Here is a 26,520-nt window from a genome sequence, read left to right as displayed (position 1 = left end):
TTCACCATCTAAATTCTCAACAACCAACACAGCCCACTCTTCTGACTCCAGAAACCCAGGACACCCCCCCACACCTCCTGCAAATCCCACAGAAACGTCGTATTTTGCACGCCTGTCTGTTCTTGTCCCTGAATGTAAGTTCTCAAAAGTGAAACTCAAATATGGCCCCCCAGGAGCTCAGGTTTAGGCCCTGTGTGCTCTGCGGATCCCAGGATGCCTGAGGACAGACGTGCGAGGAGGAAGGAGCCGTGGAGACACACAGCAAGAACTCTTCCTCAAGGGGGTTGGAGATGGGCTGGGGAAAATCCCCGGAAAACTGAAGTTTGCTTGTTTTCTCTACTGTCCCCAGCGCTGAGCTGCAAGTTTCCTTGCCCCGGCCCTGCAGCTCTGGCTTCACGGGGGCCTGAATTCCAACATGTGGGTCAGACCCACAGCCGAGAGCGAGCTGTGGGTACAAGGCGTCGACCTGAAAGCGCAGAACCGCTCAGGTCCAAGCACAGCCTGAACCCAGGCTCGGGCACCCGTCTCCGTGGGGGCGCCTCCTTGGGTGCAATGCTCCCTCAAACCCACTATCGGCAGGAGGAACAGGGAAGGGATGCGCCGCTGCCCAGCCGCTGCCTAGCCTCTACCCGGGATCCCCGCACACGGCACTGCTCTACACCGCACGCGAGACGGGGCCCGGGTCCACAGACCCACGGGCGTGCTTGGGTGGTGACAGCCTCCTCCAGGAAGGACGCCCCACACCCCCTCGGACTCCCGGATGCTCCTCGCACTGGTGCACGCACCCAGAGCAAGGGCTGCCCTTCCCGGAGCCAAGCCCGCACTTCCCCGGGTTCCCACGGCCCCGCGCCCACGGCCCCGCCGTCTCCAGCCCGAGCGCGCAGCCCCGCTCTGGCACGCCCGCCCTCACGACCCCTAGCCCCACGCAGCCCCCTGGCTCAGCCCCCGGTCCGCACCGCCCGCTCCGCGCTGCGCGCCGCCCCGCACGCCCCCGGAGCCCGCACCCGCCGAGCCCCTCTTCCGGGTCCGGCGCCCGGCCCGCCCGGCCTACGCGGCCTACAATGGGCGGCCGCACAGGCCCGCGCCCCGCAGGAACGCGCGCCCGGCCCGCGTTACTCACCGGCGGCGGCGGCGGCGGGGCCCCGGCCCGGCTCCCGGAGCGGCGCGGCCCGGCCCATGCGCTCAGCGGCGGCGCAGCCGGCGGGACGGGGCGGGGTCGCGGCCCCGGGCGGCCCCCATCGCAGCGGCGGCGCGGCGGCCCGGAGACGGGCGCGGGGCAGGCCGCGGGGGCGCCGCCGAGGCCGGCCGTCCGCTTTCACCCGCCTGCACCGGGGGACGCGGCTCCAGCCCGACTCCGGCCGGTCCTGCGGCGGCGGCAGCGGCGGCGACGGCCGCAATCGCTTCCCCGAGCGGGGAGCCCGAGCCCAGAGCGCCGAAGCCCAGGCCGGAGCGCCCCCGCCGGCAGCCGCCCGGAAGTGCGGGGGCGGGGCCGGAGCGCGGGGCGGGGCCCGGAGCGTGGGGGCGCGGCCGAGAACGTGGGGCGGGGCCCAGAGCGCGGGGACTAGGCCGAGAACGTGGGGCGGGGCCCGGAGCGTGGGGCCGGACCAAGACGCAGGCTCTTCTGAGCCCGCGGGGCGGGACCGGAACAGGAACCGCAACCTTAGGCGTGCGGCGGGGCGAGAGCGTGAGGCGGGGCAGGGACTTGGGGCGGGGCTGGGTTGCGGAGCGGATCCCGAAGCCTGAGGCGGGTCTCGGAGCGTGGGGGTGGGACACAGACGTGGGGCGGGACCGGGAACGCAGGGCGAAGCCGAGACCGTGGGGCGGGGCCGGGAAGACGGACGTACCCGGAACGTAGGGCGGGGTCGGAGCGGAGGAGCGGTACAGGGAGCGTCGGGTGGGCCGAGATGGGGGCGGGGAGTGAGGGGCGGAGCCTAGAGAGGGGGCAGGGCCGAGACGCATGCCCGACCTTTAGGAAGGGCGGAGGGCGCGGAGCCCGGGCCTGGGCGTAGGGGTGGGCCCTGAGAGGGGAGGCGGAGCCAAGAACTGCAAGGCGGGCCTCAAGCGTGGGGCGGGGCCAGCGGAGTGGGCGTGGTCAACTTGCAGGTGCGCGGCAGTGCCGGGGCGCGGGGCGGGGCGGGAACCCGGGGGTCGGCTCCGGGGACCTGAGCTTTACGCCTGGGCTGTGGCGGGCGGAGACACCCCCTGCGAGGGTCTCTGAGACACCATGGCGCTAGGAAGACCTGGTCCGGTGCACCGAGCGGCCAGGCGGCCCCCTTATGTAGGCACTGCGAGGCGCACGCCACATTGCAGCCCCTTTCTGTGGCCTACATCGGTGTCCACCGGCCCCGGGCTCCCAGAGTCGGCCTCCCAACCCTTCGGAGGGAGCAGCATGTGCACCGGCGGGAGGAATGGCAAGAGGGACTGGAGACCTCGCTTGGGACCTGCTGGGCCGGCCTTCCCCGGAAGGACCCCTCCGTAGCACAGCCAACAGCCGTCCATGACGTTGAAGGAGGCAGCAGTGCAAGAGTCGCATGGTTGCAGGGCAGAGCCAGGATGACTTGGAGCTGAGCCTCCGGTAACGTCCAGTCCCTCTCTCCGCCAGCGGGCCCCGCCCCCCAACCCCGGGTTGGCCCTGACCATGAGAAGGTGGGCTGGGGCTCCACCGTCCCTCAGTCTCCAGTAGATCTAGACTCAAGAGCAGGGCACACAGTAGGCAACAGGCCTCCAGTAAATGCTGGCTGTCACTTGGGCAGGAGCCCCCACCTCCAGAGAGCTGTGGCCTGGGGCTCCATCCCGCTGGGCATGCCTGCTCCATTTCTCCCAGGCACCAGCCAGAGTCTGGCTAAGGGCTCTCCTTCCTACCACTGCTGTCAGGTCACACTGGCACTGGCCCACCTGAGAGCAAGGGCTTCCTGTGTCCACCACACTTCTCTCATCACTCTCACCATAGCAGCTCCTGCCCATGCTGCAGGACCCACTGGTCAACCCCACATTGCCCACCCACCACCGGCCCCTCCCTGAGAGAAGGATGTGGGCATCAGACATTTATCACTGCCCCTAAGGAATTGCTTCTGGTACCCCCCCATCCCGTGGCCACCCAGACTCCGTGCTCCGCAGACCATGCTGGGCCTGGCACCTCAGGAAGTGCTCCCAGCAGTCCCCAGGGGGTGGGTGTCAACCACCACGTGAACTTCTGGACAGGCTCGCCCTCACTACCCATCCTTCTCTTTCATAATCACAGTAGTACTGGAGTCCTGGCTGCGGGCTCGGCTAGCCGTCCTCAACCTCCCAGCCAGCAGCCGGGGAATGGTGCTTGCCCGGGATGAGCAGCTGTGGAGGCATGCCAGCCGGCCTCTCTCAGGGCTCCACCCAGCATCCATACCCAGGGTTTCGTAGGCCTGGGGGGTAGTGAGGGATCAGGACCCCCAGGGAAGCATCCCCAACCTACCAAGGGCCCAGGCCACCCAGGGCCATCACCATGCCTCAGGGCAGGCTGGGCAGAGGCTGGCGCTGTTGGTGAGGAGCTACACCACTGAACCCACACTGGCCCCACGAGGGTCTCACCAGTAGGAACCACTCTCCCCAGCACCTAGCTGGGAGGGCCCCAGGCCCCACAGTGCTGCTCCTCCCCTCCCAACCCTGCTCAGCCCAGGCATCTTAGAGGAGATGAGATGCAGTGCGCAGCCTTCTGGCATAGCAGGGTCTGTGTGGGGTGTGGGAGTCTTAAGTGGGCTTGACAGACAACAATAACTCCCAGCCATTGGCGGTCGGTCACCTCCCCACCCCCAGACGCGGGTCCCCGTTGCTTGCCTTGGTTCTGCAGAGTGGCCACCGTGACCAGGCCAGGCTCCCAGGCTTGTGTCCATGTCCATCCTCCTCCGGGCCCATGGCAGCAGGTGTCCCCAGGCCCTGGGACCAGAACAGGACCCAGGGGCCCCTGGCTCCTTGGGGCCCCAGCCCTGCAGGGACAGGAAGGGAATCAGAAGGCCTGGAGGAGATGCGGCAGCCCTGCTAGAGTGGGTTACAACTGAGAGCATGGAGGGCTGGTTGTCCAAGCAGTGTGGGAGTAGGGGGAAACCAGAGGAGGGAGCTCAGAGAGGCCAGAAGTGGGGCCTGCAAGGGAGCAGGGGTGAGCTGGCAGGGACTGTGTCAGCACCCCCAGATATGAAACCTGACAAAAAGCCACAGGAGCCTCACTTCATAACAGGTGAGTTTGACGGAGCACCCTCTTTTCACCCTCCCGGTGAAGGGAGTGATGGAGTTTGCCACTAGAGGCTTTGATGGGATGAACTGTAGAGGACATGTGTTCAGGCTTTCCAGGAACTACATGAAAAACTTAAGAGTAGAAATGAAATTATTGTCTTTGACGTAGACACAAAACGAACATTTTGAAATAAAGGGAACTTTGAAGCCTTAAGCCTGTTCATCCCCTGGCCTGAGGAAGACCTCCTTTAAAAAGTGATTCCAGGGCGCCTGGGTGGCTCAGTGGTTAAGCCGCTCCCTTCGGCTCAGGTCATGATCTCAGGGTCCTGGGATCGAGTCCCACATGGGGCTCTCTGCTCAGCAGGGAGCCTGCTTCCTCCTCTCTCTCTCTGCCTGCCTCTCTGCCTACTTGTGATTTCTCTCTGTCAAATAAATAAATAAAATCTTAAAAAAAAAAAAAAAAGTGATTCCAAGGGACGCCTGGGTGGCTCAGTTGGTTGGACGACTGCCTTCGGCTCAGGTCATGATCCTGGATTCCCGGGATCGAGTCCCGCATCCGGCTCCCAGCTCCATGGGGAGTCTGCTTCTCTCTCTGACCTTCTCCTTGCTCATGCTCTCTCTCTCAAATAAATAAATAAAATATTTAAAAAAAAAAAAAAGTGATTCCAAGGGGTGCCTAGGTCGCTCCATGGGTTTAGCCGCTGCCTTTGGCTCAGATCATAATCTCAGGGTCCTGAGATCAAGTCCCGAGTCGGGCTCTCTGCTCAGCAGAAGCCTGCTTCCCTTTCTCTCTGCCTGCCTCTCTGCCTACTTGTGATCTCTTTCTCTCTGTCAAATAAATAAATCTTTTTTTAAAAAAGTGATTCCAAGAAATCATCCGAGATGCACCAAGGAGGGTGTGGAAGGTGCGTCCAGCATGCCCCGAGGTGCGGTGATGAGAACCAGCGGCCGAGGATAAGTGGCAGAGATGGGATAAGGACGCCACTTTCCAGTTGTCTTCCTGGGAGGGGAGGTCAGGAGGGACATTCCGATTTGGGCTTCTGGAGGGGGACCAGAGTCTCAGGCTAAGTCCCTTCTGGGCTCTCTACCCCTGTCTACAGGGGTGAAAGGGGACAGCAGGTGGGCAGGCAAGGCCCTCAAGCGGGAGCGAGGCATATCCAGTTCTGACGAGTATGGTGTGGACTCTGCTTTGGATGCGCAGCCCAGGTCACACTGGCGAGCCGCCCTCCAGGCCATCAGCATAGCCCCCAGGCTCCATTCCTCATCCCAGAGTGTCCTTTCTCCATCAGTTCTGAGCCAAACAGGGAGGGCCAGGTGTTGCTGGTACCCCATCCCAAGCCCCCAAAAGGATGTAGAGACATCACACTCAAGTCCTGAAACAGGGCACCAAGGAGGAAGCCAGGAAACCACCCAGAGCGGGTGCCCATTCTCTTGACTTTATAGTCAAGAATACAAAAATACAAAAAAAAAATAATAATGCTATTCCAGAGTATTAATACTAGTTATTGTCGGAGTGCAGGAGCAGGGGTGGGTTTTGTAGCCTCCTTTATATGTTCAGGAGTGAGTTCTGTTCCCACGTAACTGTCGTGACTACGTGGGAACCGTGAGGCTCTGCACCATGTCTCAGGGATCACTCCACAGTAACCCCGGGAAGCAAGACGGGTGGGCGAGGATGCTGGGGGACAGGACAGAGCTGACCTGTTGGGCAGAGTCAAGAAGGGTGGTGTTGCTCCACGAAGGTCCCAGGACCAGTGAGAAGGTGCCAAATCGAGCTTCCTGGGCCAGCCCAGCTTCCTGTGGACGCTCCAGGCTGGGGCCTCCCTGGGTCCTGACCACACATCAGACAGGTCCCCCTGCCTCTTTCCTCCTGTGTTTGCCTCCTCTTCCCCTTCACACCTTGGGGCAGGTGTGTTCAGGCTGGCAGCTGGACTTTTCTCTAAGCCCTTCAACTCCAGCTGCCTCAGGCAGACCCCTGGGAAGTGATCCTGTCCCGAGGCCAAGCTGGGGCAGCAGAGGATGAGATCGGGGCTTTCCCTCAAATGAGCTCCAGGACCAACTCAGTGCTGGGGAGACCTGGTGTGACTGTCACCTTCTCCCCTGCTGATGCACGGCATCATGTAGCGGTTGTCCCTGCTCCTAGGAGCCGGAGTCGGCCGCATTCAGGGCTGGTCACAGGTTGCTGCGCTCTCCCCTTGCCTAGGCGAGAAGGCCCTGCAGCAGAGGGGCCTGGCAGCAGGCCCAGAGCCCCAGGGAGCCATCCACACCCATCCCAACTTGGGCCTCACCCCAGGGTCCTAAGGGCTTCCTGTCACTCAGGACATCTTCCCATGCTGTGTCTCTGGAGAATGCTGACCCCGGGGATGCATCCAGGACATGGGTGAGTAGGCTCACGATTGGAGGACAGTACTTGAATGAGGTGGTAGCTCCTGCCCGCCACAGAGGCCTGGGAGAGAGGAGGGGAGAGCAGCACACGCATCACCAGTGCAGCACCTCTCCAACTTAAGAGCCTCAGGGATATAGGGGTGCAGCCAGGGCTAACCCAGCTCCTATCTCCCTGGGGACATGTGTCAAGGTCAGCACCTCTTCTTCGCAAAGTGAGGGTCCTGCCCAATTTTCCTGGCCCCTTCCATCAAGGAGCCTGAGGCTCAGCGGGGGGCCCATGCCTGGCAGGGGCCCAGGTCACCGAAGAAAGGGCCTCCTGTTGGCCTCCCCCGATCCCAACACCATTTTCCCAGGAATGGAAGTGCCTGCATGGAGGGACCTGAGGGGCCTCACCCCACCTCTCCACCTTCCCAGGGTGGAGAGGCCCAGCTTCCCGGGTGGCCTCAGGTCACTTCCCAAGACTTCGGTCTTGGGCACGCCTGCCCTGCTGCTATACCGACCCCGACACGAGGCCAACTTCCACCTTTGTCTTTGCTGTTTGCTCACCGGGAACATCCTTCCCTGACCTGACAGCCCCATCCCCGAAGGCCCCTCCCAGTGTGGGAGCTCGGTGCCTCTCTGTAGGCTGCCGGCTCTCGTTCTCCTTCCACTTGGCATACCTCATGTAGCTTCCAGAGCCTGTGCAGGCCTGGGGCCCAGAGGCAGCCCCTGGACCTGATGGCTAGGAGACTTGGTCGTGGGGAGCCAGCCAGCCGGCTGCCTTGCCCGTGCCCATGCCCATGCCCACACCCACCAGATCGGCCCCTCGGCCACCTGCCCCCCACTGCGCTGTCCAGAGATGTCTCTCTCGGCTGCCTAGAAGCCTCGCAGCCACTGCAGCACAGTCTAAGTACGTGATTATGTATGCCGGGGTCCCTCCGGCCCTTTGTTGCTGCAGAATCTGTCGTGGCAAACAAAAGTGCACTGGATTAGCCACAGTGGATTAAAAGATTTGCTTCCCAGAGTTTACCTAATAACCCAACAATCATGCCGAAAGAGGCTTTGAACCTCGGGACATGCTCGCCGGGCCATCTGGGAGCTCTCGGCCTCAGCGAGCAACAGGACAGCGGTCCGGTTGATGAGGGCCGGAGGCTGCCTGTCCTCACCCTCCATTCTGCCCGTGGCCAGGCCTGTGCTTTTGCCAGGCCCATCTGGGCCAAACTTCAGGGTGACGCCAGATTGTAGGGGAGGGTAGAAAAGACCCGGGTGGGGGAAAAAGGCCCAGCCAGGACCGCCTTCCCGAGGGCCAGGCATAGGGAGTGGGGACCGGGCCTGGCTACACTCAGCCACCCCCCACGGGCACACCCACACTGGCAGGCAGCAGCAAGGACGGGAGCAACATGGAGGGTGGCCGTGGCGGGTGGTGACACGCCAGGCTTCTCCACCACGCTGCAGCACACGGCCCACGAGTGCCGCCCCGTGGTGCACGTTCCTGCACACGCGTGCACTCACACACACGGACACACACACACACACACACAAGCATGTCCCCTTTGATCTCCAAAGGACACTCCGTTTACAAGCCCCTCATCGCAGCTGGCTTTTTGGGGCCTGTCCACCAATGTCCCGAGTAACGGGATTTGGCACCTCTGCTCCACCTCGGTCTGGCCGCTTCCCGGTACAGGTGGACATTTTTTTCCTTTCTCGCATTTTTCTTGCCTTTAAAAAAAAAATACTCCCTAAATGGCACTGACTTGACATGGCTTGTGCCCCAGGCCTGCGTACGGGGCCGGGCCGGGGGCCAAGTGGCCAACTCACTGAGCGCTTGGCCGGCTGGGGGTCTTTGATGCCGCCTCCACGGGAAATCTGAGTGAAAGACACGGGAGCACGATTTTCGGGACCGACGGTGCGGTGGGATTCATCCTGCCTCATGCGGTTCCCTTTGTTTCTCTCCCCGTGACCCTTGTTTGGGCCGTCTGGGGAGAGGGTCCCGGGCTGAGGGTCGGGTGCGGACATGGGTGCAAGCGCGCACGGGAGGGTGCAGAGGGCAGGGGGGCTGAGGGCAGGGCCCCAGCCTTAAGAACAATGGGCAGCAGGGAGCACATCCACCTGTCCGCCCGCTCGTCTGCCCATCTGTCTGCCCGCCCGGCTTACCTCACCTGCCTGGCTCCGTGTGCCTGCTCACGCCCCACCATCCCACGGTCCGCCATGATGGGCTTGGCTGTCTGTCTGAGCACTTTCAGTCACTCCAGGACGCGGGTCCCTGCTCTTGGCCACTGTGTGGCTGGGAGGAAGAAGTGTGACTCTGGGCTGCAGCTCGGGCTTCCACCGCCGATTGGCTGAGGCAGGGACCAGATGACGGCCTCAGAACCCTATGGTAGCCATGGCAACCAGCCCCTTTAGACACCGCCACCCCCTGAGCCACTCCTGACTGCCGAGGGAGCAGGCAATACTGCCATGGGCCCACACACTGGGTCCCCTTCGAGTGTCAGGTCAGGCATCACAGGACCCTGTTCCTGCACCAGCTGTTGAGTGCGTGTGCGTGCGTGCGTGCGTTTCATGTACATTCAGTGTGAAGGGTCCAGGTCCCTCTCGGGACATGTCCCAGCCCACTCTGTGTCCTGCCTGACCACCTGCTGGAAGCAGGAACAATGTCTTTGCAGCCTACACTTCGAGGAGGATTTCAGGTCAGGCTTGCCCCAGGGGCTGAAGGCCAGGCCATCCAGTGAGAAAATAATGGGTGAGGGCAATGGGAGAAAGGGCAGGGGGAACTCATCATACTCAGGGACACAGAGCCAAGCTCTCAATCCACCTGAGACCTCCAAGGGGCCTGCCAGCTTTTTCTGCCTGCCAACCCCTCCTCCACTCTCACCAACCTAGTGAACACAAAGACAGGCTCACCCTGTCCCTTTTCAAGAGCCTTTAGAGGCCCCAGCCTGGCCAGCCCTGTTGCTTCACAGACCCTGTGCCCCAACCCGGTGGGACTCTGGAACCTCAGTCACACCAAGCACTCCCCAACCCTGCAGAAACTAACCGCACACCAGTGACTTTGTACCTGCTCTTCCCTTGGCCTGAACCCCCTGGGTCTGTCCACGACCAGCCCGTTGGTAAGGGTTTCCTGGATGTCTCAAGACCAGTGCTTCTCATCAACGGTTCAACACAGCATCTCCCTGAGAACTGACCACCCCGGAGCCAACCCACCCCCGTCTTGAGACAGTCCACATATCCTCGGTTCAGCACAAGCACCACGAAGGCCCCCATGAGACATCTACCCAAGAGCCCTGGGAAGCCACATCCCACTTCCTGGACCACGTCCAGCCCACGCTTGCTGGAGAAGACAAGTGAGCAACAGTCACAGGCCTGTGACGACTCGTGAGCCCCAGGTCTTTGGGAAGAGGCTACGGTGGAAGGTGCCCAGGGGCTGCTGAGGAAGCCGCCGCCAAGGTCAGAAGGACCTGGGAAACGGAATCTGGAACACAGGTCTGTAGTGGTTGTACGTCCAAGGGAAACGGGCTCAGGCTGGGCCAGGTGGGGCCCAGAGCTACATGGCCCCAAAGCTGCTCACCAGCCCAGGCACCTGGCCCCAGACTTCTCCATACTGGCTTGGCCTCACCCCAACTTGCTCAGTCACAAGTGAGCCCCCTTGTCTGCTGGACACCACCAGCAGACAGGTCTTGTCCAGGGACAAGGTGTGGGTGGGGACATAAGGCTGGGTCCGCTGGAGTTGGGAGTTGCTGGAGGGTCCAGCACTGGGAGATGCATTCTGGGGCTCAGGGAGAGCTTGGGAAGGGCTCTGGCGTGCTGTGGCAGAGGGGGCCTGAGGGCGTAGGGCTGATGCTGTTTAGCCAGTCCATGGGACCCGGGCTCTGGCTTGGGGGCAGGCGGCAGGCGGGGGCGGAAGGGCACCTGGAGCACAGGCTCCAGAGGGAAAAAGACAGTGCACGTGGGTGGCTTCTCAAGAGCTCTTCTGTGTTCCTAGCAGAGAGAAGCTGTGGACTTGCCTGTTCTTTCCACACTCCCCACTCTGCAAGCCGACATACACCTGAGTGGGACTCAGGCAAAACCCTCAAGGTGAGGGGCCAGGCACAGAGCCACAGGCTGGGCCACACCCTTCCTGACCTCAGGTATCCTTCCTGGGCCTCAGGACCCCATGATGTTGATGGTCCCTTCCAGGGACCTCTGCTGCCCCAGTCCCAAGGGACTACTCCATCCATAGCTAGTGATGGCCAGCCCTCACAGACTGGCTGGACTGTCAATGAAACACATGAACAAGGGCGTTGCCCAGGGGCTCCTGGAGGGCTGAGGAGGGACGGGGCCCAGCCTGTCTGCCCACCGGGGCCAGCGCAGCACAGTCTGCACTTCTGGGGGCTTGATGGTGATCAGTACAACTAGCCACCCCAATATAGAGGCCTGAGGGCCTGCGGGGCCTCAGTGAGGGGACTGGAGACTCTCAGCAGACTAGTGGAGGCATGGCCTGTGGGCAGAAGCAACAAAGAAGGTGAAACCAGAGGGGGCACTTGGCCTGGTGGCCTCCCAGTGCCCATCTCCGGGTCGCTGTGCAGCGTGTGCGAGCTTCCCCACCTCTGCAAGGGGAACCACATGGCAGTTTCTGCCTGTCAGGCACCTTCCCAGGCCCCAGGAGTTTTATTTAGGGGGGAAGGAAGTCCGTCATTCACAGACGGCTTGGCCTTCCCTGGACAGAGGATCTTTGTGAGGATTTGACCAGAGACTGGCTCTGCCAAGAAAGGGCCGAGGCCACAGCCAGACCCGACACAGGTTACAGGGATGGAAGTGACCTGCTGAGACCGCACCATGCTCCTTCTACTGACCAGCAGCCCTGGGGGCCAGTCTGGGCCATGCTTGCGGTAACCCCCGGGCCCCAGGGAGAGCAGACCTGCAACCCTGAGACCTTCTTTCTGCTGCCCCCAAGTGTGGTAACCCCACTTCAGCTGGGCCTGTGCTTTTAACACTCTTGCATGGTCCTCCAGTGGTGACAGAGAGACCAAGGCCAGAGTCCACCGTCCCCCAATATGGCCCACAGGCAGCCTAGTCCCCACCCTGCTCCAGCCACAGGCCCCTTCAGCTACCGGCAGGCACACATACACTGCAAGTCCCGACAGGAGATCCCCCAACCTGAACCTGTAGCCTGGGTGGGGGCAAGAGCGAGCAGTGGGGCAAGGTGTGACTGAGAGCCATGCCAGTGGATGGGGGGGCATCTGGGGTGCACAGCACAGGGCAGGGGGAGCCGGTGACACAGGCCATGCTAGAAAGGGATCCATTTAATTCAGTCCAGGGCTGAGGATGGGAAACATCAAGTGGGATCAAGTGGGCATTCGAGGGCTGGCCTGTCCAGACCACCAGGGCTGGGGCAGGGGTGGGCTGAGTGCTAGCACCTTTTGGTAGAATTTCTTAAAAATTAAAATCTGGGGGCACCTGGGTGGCTCAGTGAGTTAAAGCCTCTGCCTTCGGCTCAGGTCGTAATCTCAGGGTCCTGGGATCGAGTCCCACATTAGGCTCTCTGCTCAGCGGGGAGCCTGCTTCCCCCCTCTCTGCCTGCCTCTCTGCCTACTTGTGATCTCTGTCAAATAAATAAATAAAATCTTTAAAACAAATAAAATCTGTTCCCAATGTTGGGAACATGCAGAAACAATCGTGTGCATCAAGACATGGGTCCAAAGGTAACTTCCAGAGGAGTCTGGGACTGACGACAGCATTTCCCAGCTTCACCCAGAGATCTCAGGATCACTCCCTAGAGCAGGGACCCTGCCCCTCAATGATGTCCCTATGCTGGGGGGTCTCCAGGGCTCCCCTGCCGCTGTGCTCGCTGGCCAGCCACAGGCTCCCTCTGGCCTCCACCTCCATGAACACTGCCCAGATAGATGTCTTCACTACCACAGCACCTGTCAGGGGAGCTGAGTGCCCCTGGGTCAGCTGCCAGGACCAGGTCAGGGGGATCACTCCCTGTCCTCCCAGAGTGATCCAAATGGGTCTCAATGCTCAGTACTCCCAGGAAAGGGCTGGGGATGAAGGTCAAGGCACCCCCAAATCTCGGAGCAGAACAGACTCAGGGCACTGGCCCAGGCGCCCACTAGGAATCCCATCCCTGCACCTCCCGAGAGCTGGTGGGGGTGCCCACTGCCCTGAATGGCGCGTCAGCAGAGCTCCTTCCCGGCCACTCCCAGGGTGAGCCCAAGCTACCCGGCCTCTGCTCCAGAGAGCCCTCCAGGCAGACGGGGATGTACAACAGGGAGACGGTCTGTTGCCAGATGGCTTCAGCAACACTGAACCCTCCTGGAGGAAGGCAAGACACTGACACCAATCCCGGTCCCACAGCTCAGCCATATCCCGGGTCTCTGGGGCAGGACACAACGAGCTCAAAGACTACTCAGAAGAGTACTTCCAAGCAAAGCAGCACACACATAGCCCAGTTCAGACTTTACTTGTGCTGCCCCCAAAGTGTGGTGACTCCACGTCAGCTGGGCCCCCACTTGAGGGGGAGGGGGAATGCAGAGGCAGCAAGATGGCCCCAGACCTCTGGGGACCCTGGCATGAGACTTCCTGGGGCCTCCACAAAGCCCTCCCAACCCTGGAAGCTGCTGGGTCATCAGAGAAGAACGGTTTCATCCACTACCCACGCGTGGCCCTCAGCACCACCCCAGGCCCTTGGGTCCACAGTGCCGCGGGGCAGGCAAGGCGGTGAGCATGGCTGTCAGGCATGGGTCCAAGTCGCTCATGTCCTGCTGGCTCTCTTCTGCACGACTGCTGGCTCAGCCAAAGCCTGCTGCCGCAGCCGCTCAATCAGCTCCTCCACGTAGACCTTGAACAGAGGAGTCGGAGCCTACGGGAGGGACCCAGGGAAGACGGGAATTCAGCTGCCGCTGCCCAAATACCAAGAGAAATCTGGCGCAAGAAGACTAGACCCCTCAGGCTTGGCCACAGCTACCAGCCCAGAGGACAGCACCTTGTCCATGAGACGGGGCCACTGGGGACACAGGGACCAGTGTCTGTCCCCAGCTTCCCTGCCCCGGGGCTGCAGTGGGAACAGAATCAGTAGCCACTGCGCCATGGTGGGTTCCCTGTTCCAGCAGCAACCACAGGCTCCAGACCCTTCCAGGGTGCAAGACACAAAAAGACCTCAGCTCCATACCAGGAAGACCCCAGGACAGGGAGGCTACGTAGCCAAAGAAACCAAAGGTGCCGCTGAGAGTCTTTCTGTCCATGAACTTATGAAGCCAGCTGGGGGCGGAGGCAGGGACAGGAGAGAGTCAGGGCCTCGAGAGGAGAGGGCATGCTGCACAGAACCCAGGGCTGTGGTTGTATCTGGCCAGCTGTGCACGGTGGCAACTCCTCCCCTGGCTCAGTGGGGGCCGTGGCCCTAGTCCAGGCTTGCCCTAAGGCAGCGCACGCCCCCACCCCGCCTGTCTGCTAGTGCCCACGCCTGCTCACCTTCTCCTCCAGGAGCCTCTGCTTCTCCACGGCCTCATCCAGCGTCAGGCCAACCCACTCGGCTTCTGCCTCCGGGATGACAAAGTCCTGCAGGGGAGAGACTGGGCACACAATGAGCAGCAGTACCACCTGTCAATGGGGCCCACAGGAAGCAACAAGTTCAAACCGAAGCCCTCACCTTGTACTTGTCATAGATGGCGGCCCTCTTCTTGGGGTCCTCCGGGTGCAGCTGGGGGTCCTGTCGTGCCAGCCGCAGCAGCATCCCTCGCTTCAGGTCCATCCCAAACTTGGAGCACAGGTCCTCCTTGGGAGTCTGGCAGGAGGCTACGCATGGGGCCAGGTGTTGCGGGGTGGGGGTGCCTGCCCACCCGCCAGCGGACACCACCAGGCTCCTCCTCAGCAGCCAGAGGACCCCAGGCCACCCCCAGAGGAAAGGAAGGCCTGAGAGCAGGGAAGGAGGCAGCAGTGTTCACCGGGAGCCCATTTACAGTTCACGGGTGACCCTGCACCCCAGACACGGGCATGCCCCAGAGAGTCTCTGACTTGCCAGGAGACTCGGCTGTGTGCTGGCACATCCCCCTGCTCACCTTGAGGATGTAAAAGTCAAACCCGTAGGCCTCGTCGATGAGGTCCAGGGTCCGCCGAGTGACAGTAACGGTGAACCTCCTGTCCAGGATCTCACTGTACAGCTCACGCTGAAAGAGCTGTGGCTTCCACACCTTCTTCACCCGCTTCGAGAGCTAAGGGAGGACCAGAGACCTTGTGAGTGCTGCCGCTCCTCCCTACAGAGCCAAACGGGGCCCAGGGCCTCTTCCTGAGACTCAGGACCAAGAGGTAGATGGACCAGACCCACCTGGGGACCCAGAGATCAGATTCTCCTCAGCGCTGCCTGGGCTGCTGGTGTGTGTTCCAGACACACCACACGTACAACCGTAACCCCGTGGTGCATGGGTCATCACATTCCAAACCAGGGACCAAGGGGCCAAGGCCAAGGGAGAGGCCACCTGAAGGGGCCTCAAACACACAAGCCACCGTGCAGAAGGCCCAGCTCCCCGTCCAGGTTTCCCACAAGACACGGCAGGTGGTGGACGGCCGGCTATGTGTCTCCCAGCCTTCCCGAGTGCAGTGACGATGTGCCAGTGCTGGCCGCGGCCATGTCAAGGAGGCCAACGGCAGCATGTCAGGCTGACAGAGGGCCGAAGACCTGCCGTCCTCCGACGGCCCCCGCGCACACACGTCCTCCCATCCTTACACCTGGCCTGGCTAATCTCCCCAGTGGCCCTGCGCTGACTGGTTCCCACAGTCACCACCATCTCAGGACACCCAGAGGGGTTCACCGGCAGTCAAGTTAGCTGGAACAGCATCCTCACAGGTCAGCCTGCTTCTTCCACAGAACTGAGTCTCCACCACAGCACAAGCACACACCCCTACCGCACCCCACCCCGGAACCCCCAGGGCTCAGCACTGCACCCAGAGCAGCAAACCCCAGAGAAGTCCTCGGAAGCCTGCCCTGCTCCCCTACCTTGTCGTTGTTGACGTATCTGTAGCCCAAGATCCAGCCTTCCCCACCCCAGAGCCCCAGCTGGGATTCTGGGGGGTAGTAGATGGGAATGGGTACATCCTCCACGCGTTCCCGCTGCCCATTCTTGGGGTTGATCTTGAACTTAACCCCGTGCGGCCTATAGTGCACAGGAGTGGGTGTTCGCACCTCCTCCAAGGAGCGCAGGTAGTGCTGGGGCAAGCGGGAGCAAATACCCTCCCGCAGCCGGAGCCGCTTCCACAGGCCGACCGGGAACTTGTGCAGGGGCATCGCGGCAGCCTGACCGGAGGCGGGAATGGGGCTGTTAGACCGCAGCCCCGACGCACTCCGGCCCTGTCCCCTGACCCCCGGCGCCCCCGACCCCAGCCCCCTGACTCCCCACCCCGGTCCCCCCGACCCCAGTCTCTGACTCCCCACCCCGGTCCCCCCGACACCAGCCCCGACTCCCCACCCCGGTACTCCCGACTCCAGTCCCCTGACTCCCCACCCCGGTCCCCCCGACACCAGCCCCCTGACTCCCGACTCCGGTCCTCCAGACCCAGCCCCCCGAAACCGGCGCGGCCCCAACTCCAAGTCCGAGCCCAACTACCCATGTATTCTCTCCCCTCGCCCCGACACCTAATCCCGGACCCTGACCCGGACCCGGGCAGGACCTCCTCGCCCCGCTAGACGCGGCTCTAACCTAGCATCCAGCCTGCCTCTCTGAGTTCCGCGCCCCACCGGAACCGGAAGTCGTGACACCACGCTCAGCACCTGTCCGCCGCTAACTGGCCGAAAAGCCCGTCAGTCTAGCCTCGTCCCGCCCCCTTTCCTGCCTTTAGGGACCGTGGAAAATGCCGGGCAGTGACGGCGGCGGCTCAAGGCACCGTCAGCAAATGCGGCTCCTTTTCCCTGGAGGAGAGCCGGGGGCGGGGAAGAGTGGATCCTGTCATCCTTGGTCCCACTCCTTCTGCTCCCCTCCGAGAGCAGAATTCTGTGTTAAGTGGAAAAACTCTTCTGTCTCGGGGCGCCGCGGTGGCCCCGTCGGTTAAAAGTCCGACTCTTGATTTCAGCTCTGAGACCCAGCCTCACTAAGCATAGATCCTGCTACAGAGCCTTCCCGCCACCCCCCTGCCCCGTCCCCCACCCCGCCCCCGCGCTGTCTAAAAGACCCTTGTGCCTTGAAATATCACTGTAGAATATTAAACTCAGCAATCACAGCAATGTTTGTTCTCCCTTTACAAGTGCAGGGTGACAAGGGGTGGGGGAGTAGGGACAGTAAGTGGGAGGGCTCCATGTCCCCACCCCACCTCACCGCACCTTCGGCTGCCTGAGCTTCCTGCGGTCACTTCTGGCCATTTCCAGCACTCCTGGTACAGAGAGCAGCCCACTACAGTGTGGCCTTAGGGGAGAGGCAGTCAGCCCCCCTTCTCCTGCTTCCCCCACAGAGGCTGGGCTAGGTCTTGGGGAACCCCTCCCCAAATACACAGTCAGGCCTATACAAGGCAGCAGTCATCCCTTCCTTCCCCGAAGCAACCAGAGAGGATGCGTAGCCCCCCAGACAGGGCCCAGGAACCCGTGGGGTGGCTAGAGAGATAGAGTCAGGCCAGTGTGTGCCCTGGGGTACTGCACACCGGAGCAGCTCAGCAGCCCTGTCCCCAGCGCCTGCAGTTCCAAAGCCAAGTGCCAAACAGAGGGGAGCAGCAGGACTGGACAGCCAAAACCCAGCCACTCGTGGCAGCCCCAGGGCCCAGCAGCTCCCTGGTGAGTGCCGTCACCTCCCGCCACAGTCGTGCATCTGGCAGGGAGCACCCCCATGCCCAAGGAAGGCTGGCTTCAGGGCACACCTCATCACGGAGCCAGGGATGCAAAGAGGGCACAAACCCTGCTTGGTGGGGCAGAGGCCTGTGGGAGGTGGGCTCAGGACTCCTCGGTCCCCTGGGTCTCACCTCACCACCTCACAGGGGAACAGGGATGATGGGGGCCTCTCTCTCCCCATCTCCAACCACCATGTTTCAGCCAGAACACAGGTCCTAAGTTTCTAAGGAGCCAGGCCTGGGCCCCAGGCGCCCCAGCAGACGCTGGCTGGGACCTGCTGAGGGACCAGCAGGCACCTGGGAACTGAGGGGGCGGGTGCAGTCCTCTCCTCAGAAGGAAGCCAAAGAGTGTGCGGGCAGGGCGCCTGGTGGCTCAGTGGATTAAGCCGCTGCCTTCGGCTCAGGTCATGATCTCAGGGTCCTGGGATTGAGTCCTGCATCGGGCTCTCTGCTCAGCAGGGAGCCTGCTTCCTTCTCTCTCTCTGCCTGCCTCTCAGTGTACTTGTAATTTCTCTCTGTCAAATAAATAAATAAAATCTTTAAAAAAAAAAAAAAAAAAAGAGTGTGCGGGCAATTTTATTCAGCTGGAAATGGACCTGGACAGGGTCCTTCTCCTTTGGTCCTGCCCCTGGCCAGAGAGCCCATCATCACAGTGGCCGGTGTCCCTGAGCTGGCCACGTCATGTCACCGTATACAGGTCCTCTCGGTGGTTCTTGCAGATCTGGTAGTGGCAAGTGAGCTTCTGCGAGCAGGCCCAGGGCGTGGTGTGCTCCTCCCGTGGCGGGAGCAGGCAGGCCGCACTCCCGGCCAGCAGCACGTGCCAGAGGCTGTGGGTGTAGTAATAGTTGTCACTGGTCATCATGGAGGTGTAGATGGCAATGCCCAGAGCAGCCATGGAGATGCCAGGCAGGAGGTAGAAGGCCCAGCGCTGCCAGGACGTGGGGTAGCAGTGGCGCCGGCGTCCGCAGCGGTACACCTGGAGTGAAGCGGCCCGTGAGCGCAGGCAGAGGATGCTACTGGAGCCGCAGCTCCCAGGATCCCTCCCCCCAGGTCTGGGCAGTGGGATGGACTGTTGGTGTGGCTGTTTGGAGAGGCCCCAAGGGCACAGAGACCTGGCATGGGCCAGGCCCGAAGCCATGCTGGGCCCTCATGGGTGCCCCCAGCAAGTTCTCAGCAGATGTGTGGGACTCGGGCCCAGGGGCAGGAACATGGCCAGAATGGAGGGCCAGGCTCTGTTCCCCCGAAGCAGGGGTCTGTGGGGGGCCCAGACCGTCTTCTCCCAATCATCAGGGGAGGGGGCCTGGGCAGGAGCGCTGGCCTGTCCCAGCTCCTTACCCACATGGTGACCATGACCACAAAGGCAAAGAGGCAAGGCCCCATCATGTTCCAGGCACCCCTGCGGTCCAGCTGCAGGGACATGGCGAAGATCAGCGTGCCCAGGAGAAACAGGACCTGGACAAGACACAGGGGTGACCACAGGGTCACGGGAACCCTCAGCCAGTCGTTCATGACCACACAAGGTCCAGGAGGAACAGGTGCCCTGGGCCTGGTCATTGTCCCACAGCCCCCACTATCCCTTGGCCTGAGAGCTGCCAGCAGATTTTGTCCTGCTCTGCACTGATCCACGGATCCACTGATCCATCCACCAGTGAACTTTTGAGGCACACACATGGCCCGGCAAGGTGCCAGGCCACGTGTCTCTGTCAGCCAGGACCAGTTGAGGCAGAAAAGTCCCTAGAGTGTCCTAAGCACCTGGGACTGTGGGAGCAGAGCCGGGGGCTCGTCAGGGAGGCCTGGCCTCAGGCAGGTGCTCTAGGCCTCCTCTCTGAAGGGGGTTGTGGGAGAGACAGGCTGGGGACCTCACTTAACCCTGTCCACTGCCGTTCTTTCCTGGCATCCCCAGGCAGCTAGCCCTTCCCAGCTGGAGGCAGCTTCTTCCAGCAGGTGAATGGGGGTTCCAAGGCACAGCAGGTTTCTAAGCACCAAGCCCTCTTTCTGGTCTAGTCCTCAACACATGGTGGGCCAGGAGCCCAGGCACAAGTGTCAGGAGTCACTCACGTGTTTCTGGGCTGCCTTCAGCCGCGCCATGCAGAGGATGGTGACCCAGATGGACACCCCGGAGCCCAGGAAGTCACAGTACTGCAGGGTGTCATAGCCCAGGATGCAGAGCACTGCCTCGCCAGGCTGGTCGCAGGCGTGGTAGAACTGCAGGGCAGGGGTGGTGAGCCGCGGCCAGCCCCTCTCCTAGCCCCCTCCCACTCCCGCACCCCCTGCAGCAAGCCCACCGTGGAGAAGAACATGGTGTAGGCATAGACAGAGGCCTCCACCAGGAGCGAGCGGTGCACTGAGACAGCGATGGGAGCCAAGAACATGAGGTTGCTGAGAGTGAGAAGGAGGGCGGCCACCCGCTGCTGGGCTACCGTCTGGGCCGTGCTGTTGTCCGTGCAGCTCCACCCACGCCAGCCTGGGAGCCAATGAGATGCCAAGGGGGCTGAGGCCAGGAGGCATCCTTCTGAACCCCAGAGCCTTCCCCTCCCCGGCAGAGAAGCCCCTTCCTCACCCAGAAGCAGGCTGGAATGGGGCAGGGCAGGAGTAGGGCAGCTGTGGGCAGGAGAGGCCTAGGCCATCAGTGCCTGAGACACAGTGGGGGTGAGGGACTGAGGAAGTACGTAGGAAGGAACAGGGAGGAGGCATCTGCCCTAGCCCGGCAGAGTCCCTCTTGGGCCCTGGCAGAGTGGAGGTGGGCTCCCCAACCTTGCCCTGCAAGGCCCAGAGGCAAGGCGCCCAGCAGGCTCAGTTGATGGAGCACGCAAGGCTTGATCCCAGGTCCTGAGTTCAAGCCCCACCCGGGGTGGAGAGATGACTTAAATACGTAAACTTGAAAACAAGAGCCGGTGTCCCAAGGCCCATGGGCCCAGGCCTCACCGGCCTTACAGCTGCAGCCCGCATATAGGTAGCTGTGTCTGCGCAGCAGGACGCACTGGCCATAGGGTCCGCAGTCGTTCAGGCAGGGCACCAGGGTCAAGGTGGTCTCCACGAGGACTGAGGCCTGCTCACACTCCCTGTAAGGAAGGGGCCGCAGGAAGCCTAGCTGCTGACACCCGCTGCCCGTACCTCGTCCGGGCTCTCGGCAGGCTCTGGGATACAGGAACCCACATCCGAGGCCCCCAGGCTCCCAGTCCTGGAGGACAGCAGCAGCGAGCTCTGCCGAGTCTGAGACGTACCCTCCACCCCCCACCAACATGCCCTGAGGCCCAGTCTCCTGGGGCTATGTCCTGGACTGGTCCCCCTCCTTGGGTCCTGACTCCCAGGGCTGCAGCATGATGGGTGAGCACGTGGAGAAGAAGCCCTCACAACTCCCGGAAGGCAAAGGGCCCCACAGGGCTTTGGTCGCTCCCCAACCTAGACCTGGGCAGCCCCATGCATGGTTCTGCTGGGAGCAGTCCGCCGCCTGCCCCCAGCCAGCAGTCCCCAGGTCTACTCACTCTGGACTCTCGGGGCACATGAGCTGCAGGGAAAGGTACCAGTTGTCCGTCTCTGGGTAGGGGATGATGAGGTTGGCCTTGTGCGATGCAGCACTCAGGGTTAGTGGGGAACCCTGAAAAAAGGCTGCAGCAGAGGGGGGCTGATCAGTAGCAGCCAGAGGGGCTGGCCAGGGACCCTGGGCCGCACGCTGCCGGCGCATACCTGTGGTACAGTTGAGCGACGTGCGGAAGCCGAGGAAGGGGGAGGCGGCATTCACACAGACAGCGACCAAGGTGCTGTTGGTAATTCCAGTCTGGAAGGAGAAGCCACGCACTCGGCCCCAGTCCCAAGGCAGTGGGCTCCCACTCTGGCTGGCTCCATTCTCCGTGGCTTCTGCTGGCCCAGGGCCCTTCTAGAACCCTTTCTTCCAGGACGGGGGACGCCCAGCCTGATCCTACCCACAGCCTCACTTCCTGAGGCACAGCCTGCAGAACAGGCCTCCCTCTCCTCAGACAGAGCCCCTAATCTGCCCCAGGGCCTGCGGGGGTCAGCTTGTCGCCCGAAAGGCCGACCTACTCTCTGTGCCAGAGTCAGCGTAGGAAGACCCAGGCAGCACCCCTGAGGCTGGGCGGGGCTGAGCCCAGGCTGAGCCAGGAAGCAAGGCCCTCCCCGGTCAGGGTGCCTACCTTGTTGGCCCGCAGGGAGACAGTGAGGGAGCCCCCGCTGTCCATGCCGGTGTCCATGTACAGCCGCATCACCGAGGGCGTGGCGGGCCGCACCCGCACCCACACCCTGTCCACAGGCCAGAAGCGCACAGACACCACGTCCAGGTCTTCCCGAATGACTGGGTAGCTCGCCAGGCAGCAGGGGCCCCCATGCCTCCTGCTGCTCCCGCCCAGGCCGTGGTTGCCGTGGTCACCGGGGTGTGGGGGCAGCAGTCCCGTGGAGGTGTTGCAGCTCTCGTTCAGGCTGCTCTGTAGAAGGTGCTGGAAGTTCAGGTTCCACGGCCTGCAGGCTATTGGGGGACAAGGGGTTCAGCCACAGGAAGGCCTAGGGATCCGCGGCAGGAGGCGGAGCCACCCGTGCCCGTCCTCCCCCTTAGCCCACCTGTGAGGGCAGCTACCACCTGGAAAGCCACCAGCACGCGAGGCCCCGCCAGGCTCTTGGCGGTCACCTGCAGCCACCGGTCCCAGGGTGGTGAGGGCAGCAGCAGGCGGCAGGCCCCAGTGGGGCTGACGCACATGAACACCTTCTGGAAGTTTCTGGGCAGGGTGGCAGCGCCCACGGTGAGGCGCACAGGGCAGCCCAGGCTCCCGTTGGCGGCACAGCCCTGCAGCTCCAGCTGCAGCTCCTGGGTGTACTCAGGGATGAAGATTCTGTGGCCGCGGGGACAGGGTCTCGCTCAGCCTCTGTGCCTTCCACCAGCCTCCCGAGGCACCACGCCCGGAGGCTCCGCCTCCCCAGGGGTCCTACTCACTTGAGGTAGCTGGGATGGGAGAGGAGGGTCTGCGGAAGGGGAACATCAGGCTCCAGGATGGAGACCTCCACCGTCCGCACAACCAGCATATCAGGCTGGAAGACGTAGGCGCAGGTGGGAACGAAACCCTAGGGAGAGAGCAAAGTGTGGGGAGAAAGAACATGCATACGTGGGGGGCACGTCAGGGGCAGACACGGGAGCTGGGGGGGCGCAGAGCTGGAGCAGACATAGTGGAGTGGGGTGGGGGGTGCAGGGCTGGAGCAGAGAGCCCAGGCATGGAACGGGGTGGAGAAGTGTGGGAGGCACTGGACCTGTGCATGCCGGGAGGAACCTAGAGCAAAGTCAGCGAGTGGCATGCCCACGGTGAGGGAGCCTGTCCCCTCCTCCCGGAAGGCAGCCCCCTTACCTTCACCTCGATCTTCTGGGAGGCGGTGGGCAGGTGGGCCACCACAAACCAGTCCCCGGGGGCTGGGTGGGAGATGTTGAGGGAAGCGTTGCTGTCCAGCATCTTGATGAAGAAGGGGGACTGCACAGAGCTGTTGGCGGGGAAGCTGGTGCCCAAAGGGTTGATGACAGGAGGGGCACCATAACGGAAGTACCTGTGGGCAGAGGGCAGCGGCAGGGGCGTCAGGGCCTGGCAGGGCCCGCCCAGGGGGGGGGAGGGGAAGGGGGTGGGAGAGAGGGGGAGGGGACCTACACAGTGATCTCCACGCTGGCACAGGCAGGGCCGCTGCCCCGGGACACTTGCAGCAACCAGCGCAGCAGCACGGTGTTGGGGGGCACGCGAAAGCGGAACAGTCTGGCACTGCCGTACCAGCTGTAGAAAGACAGCTTCTGTGGGGACTGGGAGAAATGTTCGGACACCAGCCTGACATCTGCGGGGAGAAGGTGCCGTCAGCTGGGCCCCCACCTCCTCACGGGGCCCTACAGACAGAATAGCCTGGCACACCCCCACCCCCGGCCCCGTCGCTGCCCCACCAACCATGGCAGCTGTCCTCCCCTCCTGCAGCCCCGGTGACTCCAGGGTCAAAAGATGGAGGCTCATGGGAGGTGCTCAGGGCTGTAGCGCCGCCCCTGCCCCCACCTTTGTCCTGGGCACCGGACAGCAGCAGACTCTCTCCCCTCCCATTCCGTGCAGGGGGCCACGCTGAGGTGAGGGGACTCAGGCCCAGAGGCTGGCCACCTGCTCAGGCCCACGGTTACCTGAGACACAGCCAGAGGAGAGTCAGAGTTCCGCCTCACCCAGACAGGAGGTGAACAGAGCCAGGTGCGAAGATGAAGGGACAGCTGGCTCCTGTGCTCACGTGGGCGTGTGCCCATGCAGGGTGGTACAGAGACAAGGCAGGGGCCCCTGGCAGCAAAAGGCTCCCGGCCCCAGCCTCCCAGCCCCTCTCAGGTCCCCACCTCTGAGGCTCCCCGGCTCCCCACCCCTCCACACTCTGTAACTCGGCCTGTGTCATGCCAACCTTTCCAGGGCCAGCTCTGAGTCTTCTGGAGCTCAGCCCAGAGACAGGGGGACCCACCCTGATGAGGCCCCTGCTGGGGGTGTCCACTGATGGAGCATACCCTGCCCCAGAGCAGGTGTCTGACCCCACATGTGGTGCCCACCCACAATCCTCCCTCTTGGAGATCCTACAGAACAGATCACCCCGAGCATTCTTTGCGCTCCTGGGGATAGCTAACTGGGCGTGGGTTCCAGTCATAAGGTGCCTGGGCTGGAAGGCAGAGAGTCCAGCCCCAGCTCAGGCTCAGGCCTCATGCCTCCTGTGACCTTGGGTGTCCCTTCCTCTCTCTGAGTCCCAATTTCCTTGTGAGTTGGCTAAGGGAGACAGCACCTCCCTTCAGGTGCCCTGCCCTCCAAAGTTAATGGATACGAAAGTGCTTCTGGAAGAAATGCACTGTAGACACAGTAGGGTGTGACCTCCCTCTCTTCCAGGCTGAAGGCCTCTCCCTGCCCCACTGGGCGAGTGGTTGGCTGACACCATCTCCACTTCCCCTTCCCCACCTCAACAAGCAGGCCAGGGGCCCCTCCAGGTAAGCCAGGGGAGCAGGGAGGGAGCCAGGAGAGCCAATCCCCTCTGCCAACCTCCTGAGCCTCCCATGGAGGCATTGGAGAGAAGGTAGTGACCCACTTGCAAAGCCAGACTGAGCTCCAAAGGAGCCCCGCACAGCAGGGAGCTCAGGGGTAGGCTCTAAATCCAAGACTTTCCCTGTGGCTGCTGGCCGCCAGGTCCCACCCCCCAGGCTGTGGACTGAACGCTAGGAAGCCAGAAGCTGCTGACCTAACACAAACCTCCTCCCAGGGCTGCTTCAGCCCCTAGGATAACGTGATGAGAAGGGCAGAGCAGAGTGCTGGGGAGCTGAGGTAGGACAGTCCCCCACCCCCACCTCAGAACCAGGGCACCTTAGAGAAACAGTCTGCCAGCTGGGCACCCAGCAACCTGGCCTGAAAGGGGCAAGGACTTCCGGCTGCTGCCAGCGCTGGAATGTCAGCCTGAGGGCACCTGGAACACAGCTGGTAGGTGTGACGTTTCAGCAGGTGCACAGGAGATAAGAGACCTGTTCAAAATCCCCTGAAGAGCCAGGGAAACCCCTTCCCAGGGCCACAGCTTGACCTCCCTGGCCCAGACCCCCAGCCAGTTATCTTGCTAAATGCTAGGCCATTACCACATGACATCTTTCAGGGAGCCTCGGACTCATGGACCCCAGCCCTGTGCCACAGGCCCCTCCAAGGACACAGGGTCAGATGGAAAAGAGAAAAAGTCCCTGAGACTGTCCTGGGAACCCCAGAGAGGGCACGCCAACACACACAGGTACCCTGTACAGAGACCCTGCCCATGCACAAACTCCAGAAGCCAGGGCCACACAGGGCCTGACCTCTCAGCAGGCCTAAGAGGTGAGGGGCTGCCCCAAGTTTTCCATCTCCATAAACCCCCCACCAGCGAGCCCTTCCTCAGCCCTGCCCCAGGATGGAGAAACAGGTGGACATAAGGAGGGCAATATCCCACGGAGCAATTCAACCAGGAGCCCATCTCCGGGTAAACTACCTTTCATTTCAAGCCGTGTCAAGCTCAGACACCAGAGGCACAGCCCTCAAAGAAACAAGAGCTTGGAGGGTTTCAGGGAAGGGGGGAGGGGCAGGGAGCCAGGAAGTGGAGGGAGAGAGCCCCTGCTGAGCGGGATAAGCTGCCTGCTGTCCAGGGGGAGGTGTCGGCTGGGGCCTGCTGTGGAGGGGGGGAGGTGTGGGCCACCTATCACCGGCCACAGGGCCCTCAGGGAGACCCAGGCCATAGTCAGGGGAGGCTACTCAGCACCCACAGACAGGACGGTGGGGGGGTGTGTGTGTGCAGAAGCCACCTCCTGGGGGTTCAGTCAAGGATGGGGACTCTCAGACAACCCTGGCCTGCCAAGCTCCTCAGGTCCACCTGGGAGTCCAGCCTGCGAGAAGCACGGCCAGCTGCTGAGAGTCACTGCACTTAGGTTGGCTAAGACTCTGCGAAGGATGAAGGCGGGCCACCCACCTGGGCCTCACTCCTGGATCTAAGCAACTTTCTCCTAACTCCCAAGTCTCTGAAGCCAGAGGGGCGCCCCAGAACAACATGGCACAGCTCCTCTCTCCCGCAGCCGGAGTGCCAGCTGCGTCCCCCTGCGCTCCTTCGCCTGCCGGTCCCTTCGCCCGTGGGTTGTGCCCTACCTAAACGCGTCGGGAGGGCCCGAGAGCGAAGGGCGCACTCCAAGGGGTCAGTCTGCACGAACTCGGCCCCGGGGACAGTGGATGGGGCGCCAGCGTCCTTTCCACCCCCACCACTTTAACACTCGGCTCCCGCAAGGGGCCGCCCTGAACCCCCCCCCAAACCCCCTGCCTGGGGTGGGGACCTGGGCTCTGCGCCCGCGCGAGGTGAGCGCACAGGCGCCCCCAGGGTGAGTCACAATCCAGACCCCGCCTCCCGGCAGCCCCCCAACCCGGCCAGCGCACGCCTCCCCTCGCCATGGCTCCCGCGGGTCGGCGCCCGCTCACCGCTCTTCCTGCTGTCGCCGGCGGCGGCAGGCGGGGGCCGAGCGAGCAACAGCAGCAGCAGCGGCCCCGCCACGGCCACCGCCGCGCCCCCGGTCCCGGTCCCGGTCCCAGCCCGGCCCATAGCTCCGCGCTCGGCCCGGCGCTACCCGGACCGCGTCCCCGGCCGCCCGCCCCCGCCGCCGCCCCTGCGGCCCCCGCCGCCGCAGCTGCCGCC

At 62.7% G+C, this 26,520-nt stretch overlaps 3 protein-coding genes across 5 annotated transcripts in view; all 3 read right to left on the bottom strand.

Moving 5' to 3' along the window:
* Window positions 1-1,138, bottom strand: part of AXIN1 (axin 1) — a 51,853-nt gene extending 50,715 nt beyond the window's left edge. The window contains exon 1 of the mRNA XM_059155493.1: window positions 1,121-1,138. The gene's annotated coding sequence lies outside the window, so the exon portion shown is untranslated. The remainder of the gene's footprint in view (window positions 1-1,120) is intronic.
* An 11,849-nt stretch (window positions 1,139-12,987) lies between these two features.
* On the bottom strand, window positions 12,988-16,266 carry MRPL28 (mitochondrial ribosomal protein L28). Of its 2 annotated transcripts, none has more exons than XM_059155008.1 (6): window positions 16,140-16,266; window positions 15,533-15,829; window positions 14,598-14,750; window positions 14,189-14,323; window positions 14,011-14,097; window positions 12,988-13,402 (listed from the first exon to the last, which is right to left on the bottom strand). In XM_059155008.1, the coding sequence occupies exons 2-6, from the start codon at window positions 15,818-15,820 to the stop codon at window positions 13,295-13,297; spliced, it is 771 nt and encodes a 256-aa protein (XP_059010991.1). In that variant the 5' UTR covers window positions 15,821-15,829; window positions 16,140-16,266; the 3' UTR covers window positions 12,988-13,294. The 2 variants fall into 2 exon arrangements, with proteins under 2 accessions (XP_059010991.1, XP_059010992.1); XM_059155009.1 differs by having other exon boundaries at window positions 16,187-16,244.
* A 1,640-nt stretch (window positions 16,267-17,906) lies between these two features.
* Window positions 17,907-26,476, bottom strand: PGAP6 (post-GPI attachment to proteins 6). Of its 2 annotated transcripts, none has more exons than XM_059154059.1 (13): window positions 26,307-26,476; window positions 22,986-23,163; window positions 22,695-22,887; window positions 22,289-22,416; window positions 21,919-22,187; window positions 21,498-21,826; window positions 21,034-21,124; window positions 20,832-20,955; window positions 20,272-20,408; window positions 19,632-19,810; window positions 19,405-19,551; window positions 18,682-18,798; window positions 17,907-18,322 (listed from the first exon to the last, which is right to left on the bottom strand). In XM_059154059.1, the coding sequence occupies exons 1-13, from the start codon at window positions 26,425-26,427 to the stop codon at window positions 18,026-18,028; spliced, it is 2,310 nt and encodes a 769-aa protein (XP_059010042.1). In that variant the 5' UTR covers window positions 26,428-26,476; the 3' UTR covers window positions 17,907-18,025. The 2 variants fall into 2 exon arrangements, with proteins under 2 accessions (XP_059010042.1, XP_059010043.1); XM_059154060.1 differs by lacking the exon at window positions 26,307-26,476 and adding an exon at window positions 23,373-23,554.
* Between the last annotated feature and the right edge of the window lie 44 nt (window positions 26,477-26,520).

This window comes from Mustela lutreola, chromosome 17, assembly GCF_030435805.1.
Source record: "Mustela lutreola isolate mMusLut2 chromosome 17, mMusLut2.pri, whole genome shotgun sequence".
Lineage (NCBI taxonomy): Eukaryota > Metazoa > Chordata > Mammalia > Carnivora > Mustelidae > Mustela > Mustela lutreola.
This window is presented reverse-complemented; position numbering and strand designations above follow the sequence as displayed.

Bases quoted from the DNA above. Each gene is read 5' to 3' on its own strand.
- PGAP6 (XM_059154059.1), bottom strand. From the start codon at position 26,427: ATGGGCCGGGCTGGGACCGGGACCGGGACCGGGGGCGCGGCGGTGGCC. The intron at 22,188-22,288 runs GTGAGTAGGACC...CCGCGGCCACAG, and splicing joins TCCCATCCCAGCTACCTCAA to AATCTTCATCCCTGAGTACA. The intron at 19,811-20,271 runs GTGAGGCCTGGG...ATTGGCTCCCAG, and splicing joins GGGCTGCAGCTGTAAGGCCG to GCTGGCGTGGGTGGAGCTGC.
- MRPL28 (XM_059155008.1), bottom strand. From the start codon at position 15,820: ATGCCCCTGCACAAGTTCCCGGTCGGCCTGTGGAAGCGGCTCCGGCTG. The intron at 14,324-14,597 runs GTGAGCAGGGGG...GCCTCCTGCCAG, and splicing joins TTGACTTTTACATCCTCAAG to ACTCCCAAGGAGGACCTGTG. The intron at 13,403-14,010 runs GTGAGCAGGCGT...TCCCTCCCGTAG, and splicing joins AGAGGCTCCTGGAGGAGAAG to GCTCCGACTCCTCTGTTCAA.